Here is a 22,755-nt window from a genome sequence, read left to right on the forward strand (position 1 = left end):
AAAAAGGAGCATAGTTCTCACCCTCTACTTTAAGGCGGTGACATTTAAACTGAAACATAAAGGATGAGGAGTTACCAAGGTGAAGAATGGGATTAAGAGCATTCCAGATAAAGGAGGAAGATCCTGAGGCAGCAAAGACCTCTGCACATTTATGGGACAGAAAAGAATGGAAGGGTATGAAATGATGTTAGAGACGAAAGGGAACAATGGAAGGTTCTAAGTAAGAACACACTACTTTATATGTTTTAAGATCACTCCAGCTGCTTGGTGGAGAATGGATAACAGGAGCTAAAGTGGGAACTGTGAGACCAAACAAAGTTTTTGAGGTTGTATGAATGACAGATGATGGTGGCTTGGGCTAAGGCAAGAGAAATAAAGAGAAGAAGGAAGATTCAAAATATGTTCTATAGGTAGACTTGACCATCCTCCATACCAGACTTTTCCAAACATCTAAGCAGTAGACATCTTTTTCAAACAATTTCTGGTAAGATTCCCGTACATAGAACAAATTTAAGTAGTATTACTTAGTCACTGGAAACAATGACTCTGTTTTGATCAATATAAAAATTTTAAATCAGAGGGTATAGATGATTATAATCTTATATCCATCTCTGTATCCAGTTTATTTCTGTATTTTTGGTTTTGGTTATAGAGTATTAATAAAAATCCTGATTCACAGAGACACAGAGATTCAATTGATAAATAACTGACCTTGAACTCAGAAAACCTAAGCAAGCAGGCAAAAACTTGATTCAGAGGTCTGCACAAAAACAAGTCAACTAAGCAGCACCTCCAAAACATGTTATTAATTTCTGAAGTGTTAAAATTTGGTATTTGAAACATTTGAGTGAACATGTTATTTTAAAATTACAGTTTATTTGTATTTACTTTTTTATTAAAATACCTTCTAAATATTTACAGAACTCTTAAGGCTTATTTACAGGAACGTTGTAGGAAAGTATAAAAATCCTGCTTAATAAATAATATTTTTAGTATTGGTATATTTTACTTCTACCAAAGTCAGGCCATTGTGAGAGAGAGGGGCATCTAATAATTAGAAATGTCTTCCTTAACGACAATTTGTTTCCCTGTACCTTTCTTCCATAAATAAAACCTAGTATCTCTTCTACTTGACACTGTTATTTTAATTTTTTTTATTTTATTATGTTATGTTAGCCACCATACAGTACATCATTAGTTTCTGATGTAGTGTTCCATGATTCATTGTTTTTGTATAACACCCAGTGCTCCATGCAGTATGTGCCCTCCTTAATACCCTTTAAATATCTCCCCATCACATCTTTCCTAAGAAAAGAAATGGCCAATTCTTTATATGATATATGGTGTGAGATGTTTGTTCATTTGAACAACTCAAGTTTACCCAAAGGTACAGTACCTAGAACTGGGCATAAAAGAACTAGTGCCTTCTTCATTTTAGACTGTATTTTTATTAATAAAGACTGAAATTGTACTTTGGGGAAAGCCGTATTAATTATAAGCCAAATAAGAACCAAGATGTAACTAAAATTTCCTGGACTTCTTCACTCTTAAACCAGTCCTGCATTTCATAGATGCTTAAAAACAAACAAGTAGGGGCACCTGGGTGGCTCAGTTGTTAAGCGTCTGCCTTCGGCTCAGGTCATGATCCCAGGGTCCTGGGATCGAGCCCCGCATCGGGCTCCCTGCTCGGCAGGGAGCCTGCTTCTCCCTCTCCCACTCCCCCTCCCCCTGCTTGTGTTCCCTCTCTTGCTGTCTCTGTCAAATAAATAAATAAAATCTTAAAAAAAAAAAAAAGAAAAAATTACCGTACAATAAACATACTGTACAGATTTGGGAATAAGGAAAAATATAAAGAAAATTTAAAGTTACCTGCAACGAAATATCCCCACTAAGTCAATGTATTTCCCCCAGACTTTTCCCCATGCATTTGCATACAAATATTTCTATACAATTATAATACTCTATAATTTTATATTTTGGTTTATTAATAAACATTCTATAAGGAATGAGCACTTATAAAATTATTATTCAAAATCAATATTTATGATTGTACTATAGTCCACTCTAGAGAGTCACCATAATTTATTTAATATTTTGTGGTAGACATTTAAATTAGTTCTGATTTGAGCTATTATAGCTAATGCCATTATAAACACTTCTACATATATTTTTCTGTACTATCAAATGATTTTATCCCTCCCTCTTTCACTTCCTTTAATAATCTAAGTGCAGCACACTTTATTTCTGTTGAGTATCATTTCATGAGTTTCTTTTTCTTTTTTTAAAGATTTTATTTATTTGACAGAGAGAGAGACAGGAAGAGCAGGAACACAAGCAGGGGGAGTGGGAGAGGGAGAAGCAGGCTTCCCGCTGAGCAGGGAGCCCGATGCGGGGCTCGATCCCCAGACCCTGGGACCATGACCTGAGCTGAAGGCAGACGCTTAACGTCTGAGCCACCCAGGCGCCCCCACTTCATGAGTTTCTGTTCATTAGTTCGCCCACTCACATATTACAGGCACTTTTTAAATTTTTAATTAGTTAGTTAATATACAATTTTGTATTAGTTTCAGGTGTATGATATAGTGATTCAACAATTCTACACGTTACTCTGCTCATCAAGGTTAAGTGTACTCGTAATCCCCTTCACCTATTTCACCCATCCCCCACTCACCTCCCCTCTGGTAACCATCGGCTTCTTCTCTACAGTTAAGAGTCTGTTTCTTGGTTTGTCTCTCTTTATCCCCCTCCTTTGCTTATTACTTTTGTTTCTTAAATTTCACATGAGTGAAATCATATGGTATTTGTCTTTCTCGGACTTAACTTCACTTAGCATTATACTCTCTAGCTCTATCCATGTCGTTGCAAATGACAAGATTTCATTCTTTTTCGTGGCTAAATAATATTCCATCACACACACACACACACACACACACACCCCACCCCTTTATCCGTTCCTTCGATCAATGGACACTTGGGCTGCTTCCCTATCTTGGCTATTGTAAATAATGCTTCTATAAACATAGGGTGCATGCATCCCTTTGAATTAGTGTTTTTGTATTCTTTAGGTAAATATCCAGTAGTGCAACTGCTGGATCGTAGGATAGTTCTATTTTTAACTTTCTGAGGAAACTCCATACCATTTTCCAGAGTGGCTGGACCAGTTTGCATTCCCACCAACAGTGCACAAAGGTTCCTTTTTCTCCACATCCTCGCCAACACCTGTTGTTTCTTGTGTTGTTGATTTTAGCCATTCTGACAGGTGTGAATGATATCTCATTGTAGTTTTAACTCTATTTCCCTGATAAGTGATGATGAGCATCTTTTCATGTGCCTACTGGGCATCTGTATGTCTTCGTTGAGAAATGTCTGTTCATGTCTTCCACCCATTTTTTTAATTGGATTGTTTGTTTTTTTGGTTGTGGAGTTGTGTAAGTTCTTTATATATTTTGGATACTAACCCTTTATTGGATATGTAATTTGCAAATACCTTTCCTCATTCTGTAGTTTGCCTTTTAGTTCTGTTGATTATTTACTTCGCTGTGCAAAAGCATTTTATTTTGATATAGTCCCAATAGTTTATTTTTGTTTTTGTTTATCTTGACTCAGGAGACCTATCTAGAAAAGAGTTGCTACTGCTGATGTCAGAGAAGTTCCTGATAAAGGACACTTTGAAATTTCATTCTTTTTTCCCAGAAGATTAAATATCTCTGCCACCTTTTGATTTTCATAAATCTTAAGTGTCCATATTGGTCTTCTCTGAAATCATCAAAATTCTCAATAGGACAGAACCAATAATAAAAATAACACATGCTGCCCATTACTGAGGATCTACTTTGTATCAAGACTTGTGATAGGTACTGAATTCATACATATCAGTCCTCAAATTTGCAAAAAAATTTGCGAAGGGGTGAATATGGAAACACACTACCCAGATTCCTCATCAATCCTTCAGGAATTGCTCCAGCTGCAGAGAGCTACATCACCCAAGGTCAAGTACTTCTAGGAGTGGCCTACATCCAGTTATAGATCAAAAGCAAAACATCAAAGTTTATGGATTTTGGTCCCTCCTGGGTTAACTCTCACAGGCCATTTCAGTTCCAAAGCTACAGGTAGGGTCAGCTGAGGTTGTCAGGCTGACAGAGCAGAACAACTTTGTTCTCTATGCCCAATTCTATTTCTTCCCTGTTCCCTGTCACAAAGGAACACCGAACTACCTTATCTTTTCGAAAAATGAGGTGATTTGTTCATCTTCAATATCCTAGAACTTCTCCTACACTGCAACATTCATAACAGATTACCCATGCCAGTTCTGCAATCATACTTTCACAAGATCTTTTAGTACCATGTGATATAATTATCTTGATTTGGAAACCTAACTAGTTCAGGCAGTTTAGCGACTCTCTTGTTTTACCAGTCTCCTCTTCACCTCGTCTTTATTAGTCTTTCCACTTTGAACAAAATTCTCAATAGAGATCATGAAAGCAAAATAGAAGTTGTACAGCTGTTTTATACCTTGATCCTCAATTAGTGATTACACAATCCACAATGGGTATATCCCTTCTTTAAGTGCATGGTATTTAAAATACCCTTCTTAGCATTTTCACCAAGCCTCTGCTTCTTAGTCTTCTTGGCAAAGATCACAGGTTCAGTCAACTTCTTTTTAAAACACATGCCTGGTTACTGACTTTTCTTCATTTCTAAATGAATCCTGACAATTATTCAATTTATTAATTCTTCCACCTACCTCTTCAACTTTCTTCCTAATTGGTATAATTAATTATTGTATTGCCTCACTTTTGAATTTTACAACTTCAAGTATCAGCTTTTTAATATCTGTGGTTTCAAAAAGTTCAGAAAAATAAATGCAGTTTTCCTAAACAGAGTACAGACATCCTTATAACTAAAACTCCCTTCCTTGGCCCTTACAAATACTAAAGAGGATAGGGTCACACTCTCAAATTTTATCATTTCAGCTTCACCAAGTTTGTTTTTTGTTTTTGGGGTTTTTTTTTCTTCCAGATTTATTTATTAGAGAGAGCACACATGGGGGGATGGGGCGTGGGCAGGGGCAGAGGGAGAAAGTGTCCTAAGCAGACTTCAAGCTGAACGTGGAGCCTGATGCAGGGCTTCATCTCACAACCCTGATATCACGACCTGAGCTGAAACCAAGAGCTGTATGCTTATCCAAATGCACCACCCAGGTGCCCCTTCACCAAGAGCTGAAGAACCAAAGAGATAGTTGAGAACTAAGGAACCAAAGAAAGTTCCTCCTTTACAGTGAGAATTAAGCAAGAGCAAGATAGGCTTCTTGCAGGTAAGAACTTTTCAGGTACTCTGCCTTAAGAAAATCTCCAGCACTAGTACAGATAGCTGTAGTCTCCTACACTTTGTCTCGTTTTTGTGTTTATTTTATACAGTATTTATAATACATTTATAGTATAGTAAGAAATAATTACCCATATTCTATTCATACTACCTAACCAATACTATTTCTTAATTTCCCCTCCTACACATAACCAAATACACTCCACTCTGCTTCGACTTTCTGTCTCACAGATTTACCTATAGGTGACATTCTGACATACAGAGATGTCTTCCTCATTCTTTCTATTAGATGCTAGTTTTGAATAAAACATACTGGTTTACGTTACTTTCCATTCACCAATCCAAACCATCAATCCTTGGTTAATATGTAAAATCTTATAATGTGTCTCTATTTCAATTCATTTTATTATTCCTATTCTATAAGAATACACAGATGCTGTAAGTATTAATCCTCATGCTATTTTTTTAATTTTAGTCTAAGAATTCTTCTTTTTATCTTTGTGAAAGTCTTATTTTATAGAAAGTCAAATGGGTATAGAGAGATATTATATGCTATAATCAAAAAACAAAGACCCCACCCTTCTTACATGATTTGAGGAAGATTATTAGGTTGAATGTTTCAAATACAGCCTTCAAACAGAACAATGAGATAATTCAATTTCTTACTAGCTTGGATCTAGAAGTAATTTTATGGGCTGTGATGTGATTAAATCAATGGTAGAGAGGACAGTGAATGCCAACTATGAGCAAGTGAAACAATATATAAGACTTGAGTAATAGTCCCTCCCTGAATTCATTTACAAGCCAAAAGAACAAAAGGTACATAGTCAAGAAAAGAATATAAGTACACAAAAGTAAACTATGACCCTTTCTGGATCATATTCCAGCACTCTTAAACCTAAACCAAACAGAAGTTTTTACTGTATATTTAGGGTAAGAGGCTATAAAATGTGTTCTTGGGTCCCTTTAAATAATCATGGGAGTGATTGCTAAAATGGAAAAGAACTTGCTAAAAAAGGTAAGCTTAGACACTGGGATAAATCGGGAAGAAAAGTAGATATGCACTGTCCTGCCTATCTCTGTACAACTCTTTGAACCACTGAAACCACTTTTACATTCTTAATCATTTTAGCCCCAGAAGACACCTCTCAAATTAGGTGAAAGTTATTACTCTCTATATTGTGCCAGTGGTGGCACAAAGCAGTAATTTTATGTTCCAGATTAAATTTATGGGAGAGTGAACAACAGAAACCAGAAATCACAATCTGTTTTTTAAAAATCACACAAATTCTGGGCGCCTGGGTGGCTCAGTTGGTTGAGCGACTGCCTTCGGCTCAGGTCATGACCCTGGAGTCCCTGGATCGAGTCCCGCATCGGGCTCCCTGCTCGGCAGGGAGCCTGCTTCTCCCTCTGACCCTCCTCCCTCTCATGTGCTCTCTCTCTCGCATTCTCTCTCTCTCAAATAAATAAATAAATCTTTAAAAAAAAAAAAATCACACAAATTCTAAACGCAACCACCACCGATGACACAGGAAATCAGTATCTGAGAAACCAGTGAGAAGGAATTATCACATTAGGTCCTTTTGGAATGCTATTATAACCTCTGGATGCCCTCTTCTCAAGCACAAAACTACCATCATAACATAGGAAGGAAAAGCAAAGACTTGGCCTTACCTGGTAAATCTGAGACTGGAAGCAGGTTAGAAAGCAGAGACAATACAGCAAGGACTGAGAACCATGACAAGCTAGTTCTAAGTTCTATTGGAAGAGACTGCTTCTCCACAGTGTAATGGTCACCTGTTCTAACACTGTCTCATCTTTCCCTTTTTCACTGGCTGTCATGATCAGATCAGAACTATTAACTTCAGGAGCAGCAAGTAAGTCTAGTATCTAGGCCTTGTTTCATCTCCATTTTTCTCCATTTTCAATTTCTTCAAATTGTGTACCTGGATCCAAGCCTACTTCTACTAACTGCTAAGTCTATAGGACAAAATATGGCAAAAGGAAATTTAAATTTCTGAGCCTAAAAAACTTATCTATAGTAAGTCTTTCCATACACACACAACAAAAAAAAATGCATACATGTATCTTATAAAATCTTTGCACTGAAGATAGTCATAGTTACTGAGATAAAGGACAAAGCAAAAGCGGACTTCTAGCATTTTATGAATAGAAATTTCTATTTTCTGGTATCTCCATGCATCTAACTACCCAAAAAGTGTCATAATGATGACCAAAAGGTCCTGCCAAATCTTGAAGTAACTTCTGAAGCCCTGAAGATTAAACTACAATGAATATGATGCAAGGGACTATTTTACTGTATTCCAGTTCTCTGAAAATTGGTAATCTATGTCCTAGTCTTTACTAAGCAATATCCTATCCTTTCATCACAATGGATAAGAAATTTTTATCACAGCATTTTGCTAAAAACAGTAATTATTATAGTTTCTATTTATGGTTACCTACTCTGTATCACCGCTTTCCATGAAGGGAAAAATTCATCAATGAAGATTAGGAATTATGAGATACTCTGGTTTTAGAAGAATGAGACTTTGAGAATGGAGACTTCAAGTACTCTTCTTCCAGCTATCTTCTGACTTTGTCAGTTTTGTTAACTACATAAAGAAATTATCTTAGATGGTAACATACAAATAAATACAAATGAGGAAATAAGCCCAGAAAGGGTAAGTGACTCATTCAAGATTATATAGCTATGTAAGCAGGAGAACCACCTGGCTTCACAATTCTTTTCTTTGCACAGTATTATCTCTCCGATCTGAAGAAAGAATAGAGTAAAGGCATGGTAGTATACTTTGTGTTAAATTTCAAATAGTTTGGCACTGGATAGTTAGCTCATACAACATCAAAAAGTATTTGATACTGCTCACAAAAGAATATATATACTCAAAGGATTCATCTGTTACTGGATTCATGCTACTATTCAGGCAAAAAGAGTTGACATATGGAAGAAAACCAAATGATGCACCTAATTATTTCCTATGTGTCACTTAATTCAAGCATCAATTTTTAAAAGTGTTTGAAAGTTTCCTAGATATTAGTTATAATTGTTAGTTCAAAATCTTAACTACCTCTAGTAAATTATCAAGGCATTTTAGATTTTCCTCTCAAACTGTGATGGGGATGATAAAAATTATATTATCTTCCTTTGGGAAAAACAATGGAAAATGGAAAAAGAACTTGATGTTTTATCTCAATATTACCAGTACTCTTTTTTCAATTATGGTGTTTCAAGGAAATGTGTATATGAATATAGGTAACAAACATCAAATTCAAGGCAATTTTTCCAAATGAGGTAACCTTTTAAGAGGTACAAGTAATACCAAAAGCTCAGTAAGAAACCTAAAAATTCAGTTTAGCACCATGGTTAAAAGCACTGACTATGAAGCCACACTACTCTCTGTACATTTGTCTCCTCATGTATAAAAATGAGAATATAGCTCTACCCCTAGCTCTGAGGTTGCTTTAAAAATTCAACAAGAGAATCCATAAGAGGCCTACCAGTATATGAAAGTAATATCCATTGTTAGTCTGAAATTAGTTAAAAAAAAAAAAAAAATCGCCAACCAACTAGAAGAATTTAGTATATTCTAACCTCAAATACTGCAGGCCTATCCATTAAGTATTAGCCAAAATGAGAATATCTCAGGGAATAAAAATTCAGAGAAAAGACAGGAAAGTAGATACAAATAAATGAGAAAAAGGAGGCCAACTATCTTTCAAATTCACTTAATTCATTTACTTAACATAACATGCTAGTAATATGCCTGTATCAATAAAAACATGTAACTGGCTTTGTGAGAACTGGTAATAAAAAGGGGGCAATCCTGGAAAATAGTATACGCTTATCCTATAAGTAGATGATTCCTAATCTAATGTATCAAACCCAAATTATTAACCATGGGACTCAACCTCGATCAGATTTTACACATTTCAGTCTTCTATTGGAGATTCCTTTGTATTTGCCTTTCGGGGTCAAAAATATGCTTCCCTCTTTTCCTCAAGATAATAACTAAATATGCCTGTAATCATCTAGCTACTCAGCCAGCATTCAAAAGGAGACAGATTTCTGAGTGTGCTGTGGCACTCCACCTTCGAGTAGGAAATGCAGTTTCCTAAATCCAATGCACACAAGATAACAAAGGCTTCTACAAGATCATTTATGTATTTTAATAAGCAGATCCGTGACGTTCTCACCTTTGACTTACTTTAATCAACTATATCAACAGCCCCCAAAAAACACAAATCATGTTTTCTCTGTGTTTGGTAATGACTGCTTTCTACTGTCCTATTTCAGTCAATCCTTTAACTCTATTGTCCCTCTTCCACCCTCCCTCATCTCTATTTTATTTTGATTTTCTTATACAATTACCTTTTCCTACTAGACCAGAGCTCTGAGTGGGATTAGGAACTATGCCTTATCTATCTTTATGTCTATCTTGACTAGCATAGCACCTGTCACAAAGCAACTGCTCAGTAAACATTTAGTGAATAAATGATTATATATATGAAATGTTAATTGAAAAGGATGAAAAAGGTTAACAAAATGAATGATTCTGAAAAAGCCAACTACCAAAACAAAAATCAAAGAAAGAAACTCAGATCACTCATGTCAAATCTTAAAAGGCACTACGCTTTTTTTTTTTTTTACACCAGAATTAGTATTTTACTTCATGAAAATATATTTGGAAATATGATAACACCATATTCAAGTATATACCTCTCAAAATTTTTAGTGTAATTTGGCAATAAAGCATAAAGTATAATAAACATTCTTAAGAATACAGCCTAAGAAATATAACATTACCAACAGTTTTAATTTTTACATTGCTTGCTTTCCAGGTAGCTTTTGTTAATTTGTGTATTAAAGAAGTATACACTACTATGCTTTGTTTCCTTAACTCACTTTTCTGTTTTGAAGAATATTGCACAACCGTCCACATGCTTTCTTTCCTGCTCAGACATGATTTTGGCACGTGACTTTGGAGAAAAAAATCCATCATATCCACGCTCCTTCAATGCTGGCAGAAAGAGAGTGAAGTATTGCTCTGTTTCCACTTCCTGAGGTGAAAGAAAAGTTACCACCGACATGACAGAGGAAAACTTTAAGATATAAAAATGTTTAGCAGTATAAGATGTGACTAAGTTAAAATAATTCACATAACAAATATTATCTATCCTACCTTACCACTAGCAGCAGTCATTTGATAATGGCAGCTTTTAAACCTGAAAGAACATGAACTGTGGCATGATTTTCTCTTGCTTACCAGCTAGTTGGTCCCAAGTCTCTTTAGTTCCAATTTAGAGTTCATCCTACTATACATCAATTCCTTAAAACTGGTAAAATTGGACATATTATAGATTAAGCAGTAAGGAGTAGTAAATTTTATTTAGAGGGGTAATTTTTAAAATTATTTATCTTTCTCAACTGCAATGGAAATGAATGATACCCAAGACTGAGAAGTTTAAGATCAACAAAAAGTTCTACTTTAAGGAATTTTTAGGTACCTGAACACCAATCATCCAATGGTCTCTGTTAATCCAGTATTTTTAAGTTAGACTATTTTATTCTTTGACCCATAAAATATTTTTAATCAATCTTTCCAAATGAAATAATCAAATGTCAAGATAATGATTTATCTATGATGATGCTTAGAACATGATTTTATAACAGTAAAAACAACAGCCTAAATGTTCAACAGTAGAGAAAATGCTAAATCAATAAATATATATTCAGATAATGAATTGGCTTTGAAGAATTTTAGTAAAATGGAAAGTGCATTAAGTACAACAGTGTGATCTCAACTTTATTTTGAAAATAGATCTGTAAATAAATAGGAAAAGTGAATTTTAAAAAGTGTACAACAAATATTTCAGAAGTTTTAACACAAAAACTATTTTTGGATTATGAGATTAGGTGTTTTCCTCCATCATTCCTTGTATTTTTTCAAAATACTCAATTTCTCTAGAATGAACATTTTATACTATGGTATCACCTTTACAATAAAAAAAACTTTTTATTTTCTTATTTTTAAAGATTTTATTTATTTGACAGAGACACAGTGAGAGAGGGAACACAAGCGGGGGGGGGGGGGGGAGGGAGAAACAGGCTTCCCGCCAAGCAGGGAGCCCGATGTGGGACTCGATCCCAGGACCCTGGGACCATGACCTGAGCCAAAGGCAGACGCTTAACGATTGAGCCACCCAGGCGCCCCAAAAAATACTTTTTAAATTATGTTTTTATCCTTCAAACTATACTTAGAAGAATGTGAGGCTATCATTACTACAAATACTAAATAAAAAAGAGGACAACTAAGTAACTACCTTTGTTTGCCTCCTTCTCCACCAATTCTATGTCAGTTCTGTGTTTAGAAGAAAATTTAATTTTAAAGATTTTTATTATTTCCCAGGAAGTCATATGAACCATAGACAACATAAATTATCAAGCTACTCTAGTACAAAAAATTATTTAAAAAGTAATACCCTCCTTCTCAGGCTATGCTAAAAAGCAGCTATAAAATTCTAATACTTAAAATTTTAAAATACCTTCATAAACATGTAATATGCTTTGAAAGTTGCTAAGAAAAAGTTATTAAATACTACCTAGAAACCTTGGCTAGTTGACTGTTGAAGTGCTGAAACACGTATTTCAACAAAAAGGTGTTTGTTCAGTTAAATTTATTATAATAAAGTGTTATAAGACAGAAAAGTCTAAATTTCAGAGATGGTTTTTAAAATAATGCAAAAATGCATGACTTACAGCACAATATTTTTAAATGTTTAGAATGTTTACCATTAAGGAACAGTGGACAAATAATATTTTTTAAAGATTCCATCATAAGTTAAATTCACATTCTTAAAAGACACAACCTTCTGCAGTTTTCTCTTTCAACAATGCAAGTGATATGTTCATAAGATGAACTGTTAACATGAATAATGGATGAGATTATTTTCACTTAATAGTAAATGAGTATAGGTGAATGGCTGTACTTAGCAAAACAGTTCCACTGTGGAAATGTCTTACTTGCTTATTAAAATTGCCCTTTTTAAGAGGAGAGAAAACAATTCCTTTTGAGTTCTGTTTTGAACACAGACTCTCTCTCCTGGAAGTAAGATCTATTAAGTTCACCTTTAAGTTTCAGACAATTTTTTTTTAATTTTTTTTAAGATTTTATTTTTAAGTAATCTCTACACCCAATGTGGAACTCAGAACTCACAACCCCGAAATCAAGAGCTACTTGCTCCACCGAGTGAGCCAGCCAGGTGCCCTCAGACAATTAATTTCTAGTGTTACCTGAAGACTAATGATATCTGCATCACAGTTAACAATTTCTTCCATAATTCCCTTTTTCCTGTATTCCCAGTTTAATGCCCAGGATGGGCAATAGCCGTATAGCTGCCGGGTGGCGTATTTATCACATAACACATTGTAACACATAACCGTGAATGATGCTAAGAAGTGGGAGAAAAAAAAAAAAAAAGACAAAAGGGAGAAAATTAGGCAAGCTTTTCAAAAAGAAGTATCATGTGTATACCTGCACAAGCACAGATGGCACACAAACCTATCCCAAATATCATCATTGTGAAATGCCTTTTCGGCAAAATTCTGTTAAACTATATCTACTAAGACCTCATTGGAGTCCATCACATCAAAGTTCTTTCACTAGAATTAGAGTTCATATTTTAGATTTTTAGGAAATTTATTTTAATAAAAATTCAAATTATAAGTCAGAATGCTAATTTTTTGCACATAATTTTTTGAGCAAAGCTCTATATAAGTGGAACAAAAGTGAATTTCACTTTTGTTCATTAAAAGACTCTAACTTCATCAATTTTTATTAACAAAATACCCACTATTTAATACTTTTGGGAGCCTCTTACTGCTCTTATTGCTTTAAGCCAGAAGGATATGGACTAACAAAGTTTAGTTATAAGAGAATCCTTTTTGCCAAATCATATAATCATTTCTGAAACTGAATTCTCACTTTAAAATGCCCTTGAACAATAAAAGAACTGTGAACAGGAGAACAGAGTTTATAGCCTTGCTACCCAAAAATGCGCTCGAAGACCAAGAGCATCAGTTATCACCTAGGAACTCAAAAATGCAGACTCTCTGGTACCACAAAGACCTACTAAGTCAGAACCTGCAGGCTGACAAAATCCCCAGGTGATTCACATGGACATTAGTTTGAAAAGCCCTGATTTTTATCAGTAATTCTCTATCCATGCTGCCCATTAGAATCACTCTGTACAGTGTTTTTTAAACATGCTCATATCCAGGGACCTGCTCAAGACGAAATAAGTTAGTGTACTTAGGGTCTAGATATTAGTATTTTTAAAAAGCATCCCAGATGATTATAATGGGCAGGGATGGTTGTGAATCACATACTTAAATAAAAGGTGAGGAATCCAAATAATGAAGTAATAATACTTGATTGAAGTTGGTTAAGATTTAGATAATGGGGAAAGTATTAAGAGAAACTCAGTTCAATGGTCCCCTGAGGATCAAACTGCAGGCCATTTTGTACACTCTTCACTTTTTCACTATCTGGTACTGATTCTTACAGACAGTTTTGTAGCTATAAATCATAAGTTATTATACACATCTCCCTACTCACCAGAAGTAAAAGCCATTTTATTTAGCACTCAGATTCTACTTAGGAAAGTACAACACACCCCAAGGAAAATCCATACTCTTTTTTCAATAAGGAAAACCCAAGAACACATTACTTTGAGAATTCAACAACTGATGAAATCATGTTTCTGTTGTTCTTTTTCTTAATGAAAATGTACATATGCAGTATTAGGAAAGCTTTTCTTCAAGATTATGTTCACTAGTGCTCGAGAGAGGATTACTTTGAAGAACCATAAAATGGCATTTTTAAAATCAGAAAGGGAACAACTAATTATGCATTAGGGAAGGCTAAACAAAATAAATCCACCTAAGTTAAGGCTTTGAAGAAAACCTTAAATATTCCTTGTACTCAGACCATCAATGTGCATCCTGTTAATAGAAGTGTTGCTCATAATGGAGCACTGACACAGTGCCTCCTAGAAAGGCTGATCCTGTGACTCTAAGAGTGTGCTAGTTTTAAAATTACTGCCTCTGGAAGACACAGAAATGTACTGTATATGCTGTTATTTCTCAGTGTTATTAAAATGCAAAAGAACCATGAAGATGTTACACTTCCTACATTTCCCAATTTCAAAGCAAATAATTTTTTCTGAATCCTCTTAAAAAAGTACACAAACAGAAGGACTTTAAAAGTACGTTAAGTTCTGTGATTCACCCTTTAAAAATTACTAAGTTGTCAGTATTCAGTGACTGATCCAATCTTGGTATTAAAACAATAAAATTTTCATTTGTTAATTTTAAAATGAAATTAGATATAATGAAAACTTACTTTTGTGTGATTAAAAAGAAGGCATTTGGAGAAATACTAATTCACAACTTAAGTAGAATTCCCAATCCTAAAATGTCTAATAAGTAGTAAGAAGCACTATAAATGATGTCAAATCATTATTAGTCTCCACAAAGAGATAAAGGTTTATATTTTCTACATTACCGCAGTTCTAGAAATGCTAAACTATATCCTTAAATTGCTCACTCACACTCTACCATTTCTACACCATTGGCCTGGTATCATACTTTGTTTCCAATATTGCAAATACAGACTCAGTCTAAATTATTCTTTCACAAGTGTTACCACTCTACCCACTGAAGAAAGATAAAGTGCCCAAGTAGTTTAAAATTTCCAGAAGAAAATTCATTATTTTTCATTTTTTCTTTTTAAGTCACCCAATACCCTGTGTGAAGAGGCCATTTGGAAGGCTTTATTTTCTTATTTGGAAGGCTTTATTACAAGGAATAATTGTAAAACTAAGAGCTACATCATTGTGAAAGATAGAGGAGAATCCTACACACGGCCTTAAAGTGGGTTTTATACTTTCAAATCTACCTGTCAGTATTTTTTGAAGCTCATCTACCTTGTGGACATAAAATGAAGACTAGTTATAATTGTATCACAAAGCCCAAATGGCATTTCAAGTATTTCTGAAAAAAATCAAAGAAAAATAAGAAAAACTATTTACCTGATGGCAGAATTTGGTCTCGTTCTTTTAATGTAATCCATGGCCTCGGAGGAAGCTGCTCTGGATGAACTGGGGGGAGGAAAAATCTTTTTTAAACATAAGTTAATTTCATGTGCTTCTAAAATCAGTATCATTTACTTTATAATGTAAAACCAACTTCTGTTTTCTCTTCTGCTATAATGGCCCACAACTGACTTAAAAATCTAACACTGAAATATAAAGAAGATTTAGAAGCCAAAGGAAGTTTAAGCAGACCTATGCAGAAAACACATAACGAACATATGAAAAGAACATTAGGAAACTCATTATTGGCATTTCCATTTACACACTATGAGAAGTACCTATTTAAAACCTTAAATAAGATCAGGGCACCTGGGTAGCTCAGTTGGTTAAGCACCCAACTCCTGATTTCAGCTCAGGTCATGATCTCAGCGTCTTGGAATGAGCCCAGCCATGGGCTCTGCTCTCAGCAGGGAGTCTGCTTGGGATTTTCTCCCTTTCCCTCTGCCCCTCCCCCTGCTCACACTCTAAAATAAATAAAAATCTTAAAAACAAAAAACAAAAACCACAACCTTAAGTAAACTCTTATGTCTTAATTACCAATGTAAACAATGTAAATTTCCCTGCTGGGAAATCAAAGCTATGTGAAGTTCCAAAATACTAATAAACTGAAATATTCAAATATCTTTAAAATAGAAAAAAATACATGTGAATGCATAATAGAAATTAATGAATTTTATAATGGGGCTTTCATTTCCTAATTTTAAACTTTATTTTATAACATCCATGTAAAACAAGAGATTAGAACTACATTATACAGAAAAAAGGAAGGCCCTGGTTAAACATTAATTCCTCAGATATAGTTATCAATACCATTGAACTAAAAGCTACCCAACTATCAGATGAGAGAAAATTCACTAAGTTAAGATGTAACTTTGCTTTTACTTTTTCCTTTTAAGAACACTGACAATTACAGGACAATTAGATTCTAAGTTTGGAGATTTTCCCAGGGAATGCAGTGGCTGAGAAATGTATTCCTTTAAAACAAAACACTCTTATCTTCATCCAGCCACAGAAATTTTGCCCAGAGTATTTAAGATCTTTAAAAGTTTCACTTTACTAACCATTTTGGTGTTCCAAAAGCCTATCTAAAGGATGCATGTTTTAACATCCATACTTTTCACAACGTGTAATGAACATTATTTTGCATAGTCCATATCTTGCCAGGAAAGGAATGAAGGTTATCATAAGATGACAAACCATCCAGCTGAATCAACATATTGAATCCTGGAAAAAATCATGCCTGCCAGGAGTGCCATGCCACAATCATGACAACTATCTAAAAAATGGGAAGCCCAATATATAAATACAATGAAGTGTAAACGAACTTTCTAGCTGTTGGGTTCCTTATCAATAGCAAATGGTTAAAAATTCAGAAATCAAAAAATCCTCAAAATAAGGTGATGCTGACATTCTGGTGCTTCCCAAAACTTTACTAACATATTTTAATTAATACATCACAATATATCAGTGTAAGTAAAATGCATAGTATTCAGCAACAATATCCAAAGAGCCAAAAACCTATGAAAAAACACTATCTCACCAGTAACCAGGAAAAATAAAAAGATGAGAGAGCATGTTTTTATCCAGGTTGTCCCCAAAATTTTAATATATCCAGAACTGATGATGGTGATAAGATATGAATACTTGCATATATAGCTGGTAAGAATATAAACTGGGAGCTATCTGGGAGGACAAGCTGGATCATCTTTTAAAATTTAAACATCCATGTCCCTGTGACTCAGCAATTCTATTTCCTGGGATCAGCCCTATCTCCTTAAAGAAGCATTCAAATAGATATTACACTATTGTTTATAACAGCAAAAACAAGGGTAAATGGCTAATATCCATTTTACAGAAGTCTATGCTATAGTTTAAGAAAAAAAGGATAGATACATGTGTGCTAAAGTGGAAAGCTATACAAGAAATACTGAGTGAAAACAACTAGAAAATATACAATGATGAGGCGCCTGGGTGGCTCAGTCAGTTAAGCAGATGACTCTTGATTTCAGCTCAGCTCATGATCTCAGGGTCCTCGGATTAAGCCCTGCATTGGGCTCCCAGCTCAGCAAGGAGTCTGCTTGAGGATTTGCACGCTCTCTCTCTCTCTCTCTCTCTGCCCCTCTCCCTGCTTATGCATGCACTCTCTCTCAAATATATACATAATGATAAAATAGAGTATGTTTATTAGAAAACATTTTAAAAACACACATGAAAAGCAGTATCATAACATTTCTACTGGTATAATTTTTATAGTAAATGTCTATCAAAATATCTACAAGAACACAAACCCAACTTACAAGTGTGTTTACTTACCATAGAGGGGACATAGAATTAAAGGTATTGGTCAAAGAAAATTTTAGTCTTAACAGAAATTTTTATAAGGAGAATAATATATTCATGTGTGACATATACTTAAAATTAATGTTTTTTAAGATGAAACTGCAATGTCAGTGATATGACAAACCATCAAATAAAGACTGTTTAACATATATATATGGTCCTAGACACAGTACTAGAATTTGAATCAATATGGAAGTCTGTTCTCATGAACAGAAGAGACAGCAGTTAACATAGTAATGTGTCTTTCAGGATCATACCTAAAATGTGATAGAACAGTAATCCTCCCATTTTTATCTCCCATACATGCTACACCAGGTGCCAGACAGTACTGCCACCAGCCTTGGAGCCATGAGGAACAGATTGGGGGCAGGGAGTAGGGCAGCAAGAAAATCCTGATTTCTCTGGCCAGTGAAGCCAAAAAGGAGACGTACGGCAAGCATTAGGTGGGAAACACACTTAGTGGCAGTGGTAATCCAACATGCTAATGGCAATCTCTCTAATAGAGCCCGAAGAGAGACAACCCATCCCAACACTCCAGTAACCAGCAGCATTGGGCCTGGTTTGCCCACAGTAAGGGTGTCAGCTGAGCCTGGAAGAGCGGACAGAACCCACATGCTAAACCTAAACTGGGCAACTGCCTGCTAAAATTGAGATTTAATTTTAAAAGGATCAACAGTCTCCAAATACAACATTTAAAATATCCAGGATACAACTGAAAATCATTGGTCATACCAAAGACCAGGAATTATCACAAATTAAATGAGAAAAGACTATCAACAGAGACCAACACAGAGAGGATTCAGATGTTGAAATTGACAGATTTTAGAGCAGCCATCATACACAGCTGCTTCAAGAAGTAATTACAAATTCTCCTGAAACAAATGAAAAAATAAAAAGCCCCAAGAAGCATAAGTTCTACTTTTTGAAAAGATCCAAAATGAAATTACTCAACTGAAAAATACAATAATCAAATAACAAAACTCACCAGAAGGGCACAAAAATAAAGATAACCAAAAAAAAAAAAAAAAAAGAGTGAATCTGAGTATTTCATTTGAACAGTTAAAAGGAAAATAAACTGGGGGGGGGGGAAATGAACAGAGCTTGAGAGACCTGTGGAACTGTTAACAAAAGCTCTATGACTCATATCATCAGAGTCCAGAAGGAAGAGAAGAAAGAGCATGGGCTTAAAAAGTATTCTAAGAGATAATGGCTAAAATGTCTCAAATTTGGTAAATGACATAAACGTACAAATTCAAGAAGGTGAGCAAACTTCAAGTAGAATAAACCCAAAGAAGTCCACACCAAGACACATCATAAACTGCTGAAAACTAAAGACAAAAAAAAATCTGAAAAACATCAAAGAGAAAAGACACATTACCTATCAGGGAACAATGGGTTTCTTTTCTGAAACCATGGCAGCCAGAGGAAGTAGCCCATTTTCAAGTGCTGGAAGAAAAGAACTGTCAAGCCACAAATTCTGTATCTTGCAAAAGTTCCCTTCGAAATCAAGGGGAAATTGGGGCACCTGGGTGGCTCAGTCGGTTAAGTGTCTGCCTTTGGCTCAGGTCATGATCTCTGAATCCAGGGATCCAGTCCCTGCTCAGCAGGGAGTCTGCTTCTCCCTCTCCCTCTGCCCCTCCCCCTGCTTGTGCTCGCTTTCTCTCTTTCTCTCTCTCTCTAATAAAGTCTTTTAAAAAATTTAAAAAAAAAGAAATCGGAGGAAATAAAAATGTTATAAAAGGAAAACCATGAAACTTTGTTCTTAGCAGACCTGCCCTTAAAAAATGGCTAAAGGAAGCTGTCTAAACAGAAAGGAAATAATAACAGAAGAACTGGAACATCAAAAAGTAAAGAACAAGCAGTAAAATTAGGGGTAAACGCAATGGATTATCCTCTCCACATGAGCTTCTTAAATCATATCTGAGAGTTAAAGCACAAATTATAACATCTGTGTGGTACTCTGTGTAGGTAGAGGAAATATTAGAGACAATTACATTTTAATAAAAGTGGGGAGTATGAAGGCACATAAATGGAAGTTAGGCAGCAATAATGCACTTGAAGTGATAAAACCATTATCAGTAGATTATGCTAAATATGTATATTGTGATATCTAGACCAACCAGAAAAGAATTTCAAATCAGAACTCTAGGTTTCCCTTCTTTTCACTACATCTGTATCTTTGGGGTAAATGCCCAGTAGTGTAATTGCTGGGTCATAGGGTAGCTCTATTTTAACTTTTTGAGGCACCTCCACACGGTTTTCCAAAGTGGCTGTACCAACTTGCATTCCCACCAACAGTGTAAGAGGGTTCCCCTTTCTCCACAACCTCTCCAACATGCTGTTTCTTGCCTTGTCAATTTTTGCCATTTGAACTGGTGTAAGGTGGTATCTCAATGTGGTTTTGATTTGAATATCCCTGAGATGCCCTTCAACAGACGAATGGATGAAGAAGATGTGACCCTTATATACAATGGAATATTACTCAGCCATCAGAAAGGATGAAAACCCAACTTTTACATCAACATGGATGGAACTGGAAGAGATTATGCTAAGTGAAATAAGTAGAGAAAGTCAATTATCATATGGTTTCACTCATTTGTGGAACATAAGGAATAGCATGGAGGACATTAGGAGAAGGAAGGGAAAAATGAAGCAGGGGGACATCAGAGGGGGAGCTCTATGTCAGACAAATGAATAAAATCTTAAAAACAACAACAACACAAAAAAACACCAATCTCAAATATACTCTTCCAAATAACAGAAAATAAATTTTATGATGCCAGTATAATCTTTATATTAAAACCTGACAAGGATACTGAAGAAAGGAAAATTATTGGCCAATCTCACTCAAACTCACATGCAAAAAATCCTAAGTAAAATATTAGCAAGCTGAATAAAGGGATATATAAAAATACTATACTACAACCTACTTGAATTTAAGAATACAAAGGTGGTATAACATGAAAAATAAATATTTACCAAATTAGCAGAATAAAGGACAGAAAATATATGCTCATCTTAATAGAGAAAGAGCATTTGATAAAACATTTGTTCATACTAAAAAATTAAAAACATATTTAAAGAAATAAAAGGAATAGGAGAATAGAATAGGAATAGAAGAACAAGCTAGGAACAGAAGAAAACTTATTAATCTGATAAACTTCCTTAACGTTAACTATGTAAAAATTATGGTGAATGTCACATTTATTTGTAATTATTAAAAGCTAATAAATTTTGAAATTAGACAAATTATCACTACTTTTAGTTAGCATCTACTAGTGATTTTAGCAAGGGCAATAGGGCAAGAAAAAGAAATAAAAGATACAAGAATTAGAGAGTAATAAAAGTGTCATTATTCACAGATGATACAACTGTAGAAACTGAAATAAAAATAAATTAGGATTAAAAAGAGTTTAGCAAAGTGGCTGAATATGTATTTACCAAAGGCATTTACAAGTGTTCAGCAAGGTACCTGAATACCAATAAATATACAAAACCCAACTATATTCCATAAATAAGCAATAATAATCTTATTAAGATTCATTTCCAAAAAGACTGTTTATGAGGGCATCAAAAAAGTCAATACCTAGAATAAATGTAATAAAAACCGTGAAGACCACTACACAGAAACCTAAATAAAACTCAATACTGGGAGAAATTAGAGAAAGCACAATAAATCAACGAATAACCAACATTGTTAGGTTAGAAAATCCAGTGTTGTAAACATGTCAATTCTTTCCAAAGCAACCTATAGATTCAATATATTCTCAAACTTAATCCCTACCTTTTGGGGAGGGGAGAAATTAGAAAAGCCAATTCCAACAATTTTAATGAAAATACAAGGTAAAGGAAGCATAGGGCAAAACTAGCTTAGACTTTAGAATCAAATCAAGAGGAGAGACTTAGTCTACTGAATCTTAAGACATTTTATAAAAAGACCATAATTAAAGACACTGTTATATTGCCATAAAGACTACTGGAAATGAGGGCGCCTGGGTGGCTCAGTCGTTAAGCATCTGCCTTCAGCTCAGGTCATGATCCCAGGGTCCTGGGATCGAGTCCCGCATGGGGCTCCCTGCTCGGCGGGGAGCCTGCTTCTCCCTCTCCCACTCCCCCTGCTTGTGTTCCCTCTCTTGCTGTGTCTCTCTCTGTCAAATAAATAAATAAAATCTTAAAAAAAAAAAAAAAAAGACTACTAGAAATGAATAGAGAATACAAAACATCAGAAATAAACCCATACATACAATGACAATTTATGACAAAGATGACACTAAAAAACAGTAATGAAAGGACAGTCTTTTCAATAAATGGCTCAAGGTCAGTTTAATCTATTATCATGAAAAAGTTATGAAAATTGACTCCTGTGTTACACAAATTGCAATTCTAGGAAGATACTAGCTTTAAATGTTACAAGTAAAAAATGGAATTTTTAGATACAGGAAAATATATCCTTGAGCTTGAGGTAGGGAAAAGTTCTTAAACAGGACACAAAAGCAATACCATACTAGAAAAGACCAATAAATTCAATTATTTAAGATGTTTTCTGTTCATCAAAAGACAAATTAAGAAAGAGGAAAGGCAAACGATAGCATGGGAGAAGATACCTGCAATATATACACCAACAAATGTCTTCTATCTAAAGTACAGAAGAACTTCTTATAAATTACACACACATACACCCCACACACATGCCGTATGAATGATCAAGTGGCTACATCTATTTAGACAATGAAGATATGTATTTTTAAAGCAGGAAGGAAATAGCGTACACATACTATATATATATATACACACACACACACATACATAGCTAAACTCTTAGCCATATATTCTTAATTTATTACTAAAAGGACCTCTTAAGTTTATTATCTCTCTCCCATCAATCAAATTTTAGTCTTTATAGCCAAAAAATTTTAG

At 34.7% G+C, this 22,755-nt stretch overlaps 1 protein-coding gene across 7 annotated transcripts in view; it reads right to left on the reverse strand.

Annotated features, from left to right (window-relative positions):
• Positions 1-22,755, reverse strand: part of CNOT6L (CCR4-NOT transcription complex subunit 6 like) — a 114,691-nt gene that overhangs the window by 21,216 nt on the left and 70,720 nt on the right. For all 7 annotated transcript variants that reach the window (XM_045880930.3, XM_045880933.3, XM_045880932.3 and 4 more), the window contains 3 exons: positions 15,436-15,504; positions 12,638-12,795; positions 10,250-10,404 (listed from right to left, as the gene is read on the reverse strand). In XM_045880930.3, coding sequence (XP_045736886.2) covers positions 10,250-10,404; positions 12,638-12,795; positions 15,436-15,504 — 382 coding nt within the window. The remainder of the gene's footprint in view (positions 1-10,249; positions 10,405-12,637; positions 12,796-15,435; positions 15,505-22,755) is intronic.

Source organism: Mirounga angustirostris, unplaced genomic scaffold (assembly GCF_029215605.1).
Source record: "Mirounga angustirostris isolate CCGP_5_RB_7025 unplaced genomic scaffold, mMirAng1.0.hap1 SCAF_2, whole genome shotgun sequence".
Taxonomy (NCBI): Eukaryota; Metazoa; Chordata; class Mammalia; order Carnivora; family Phocidae; genus Mirounga; species Mirounga angustirostris.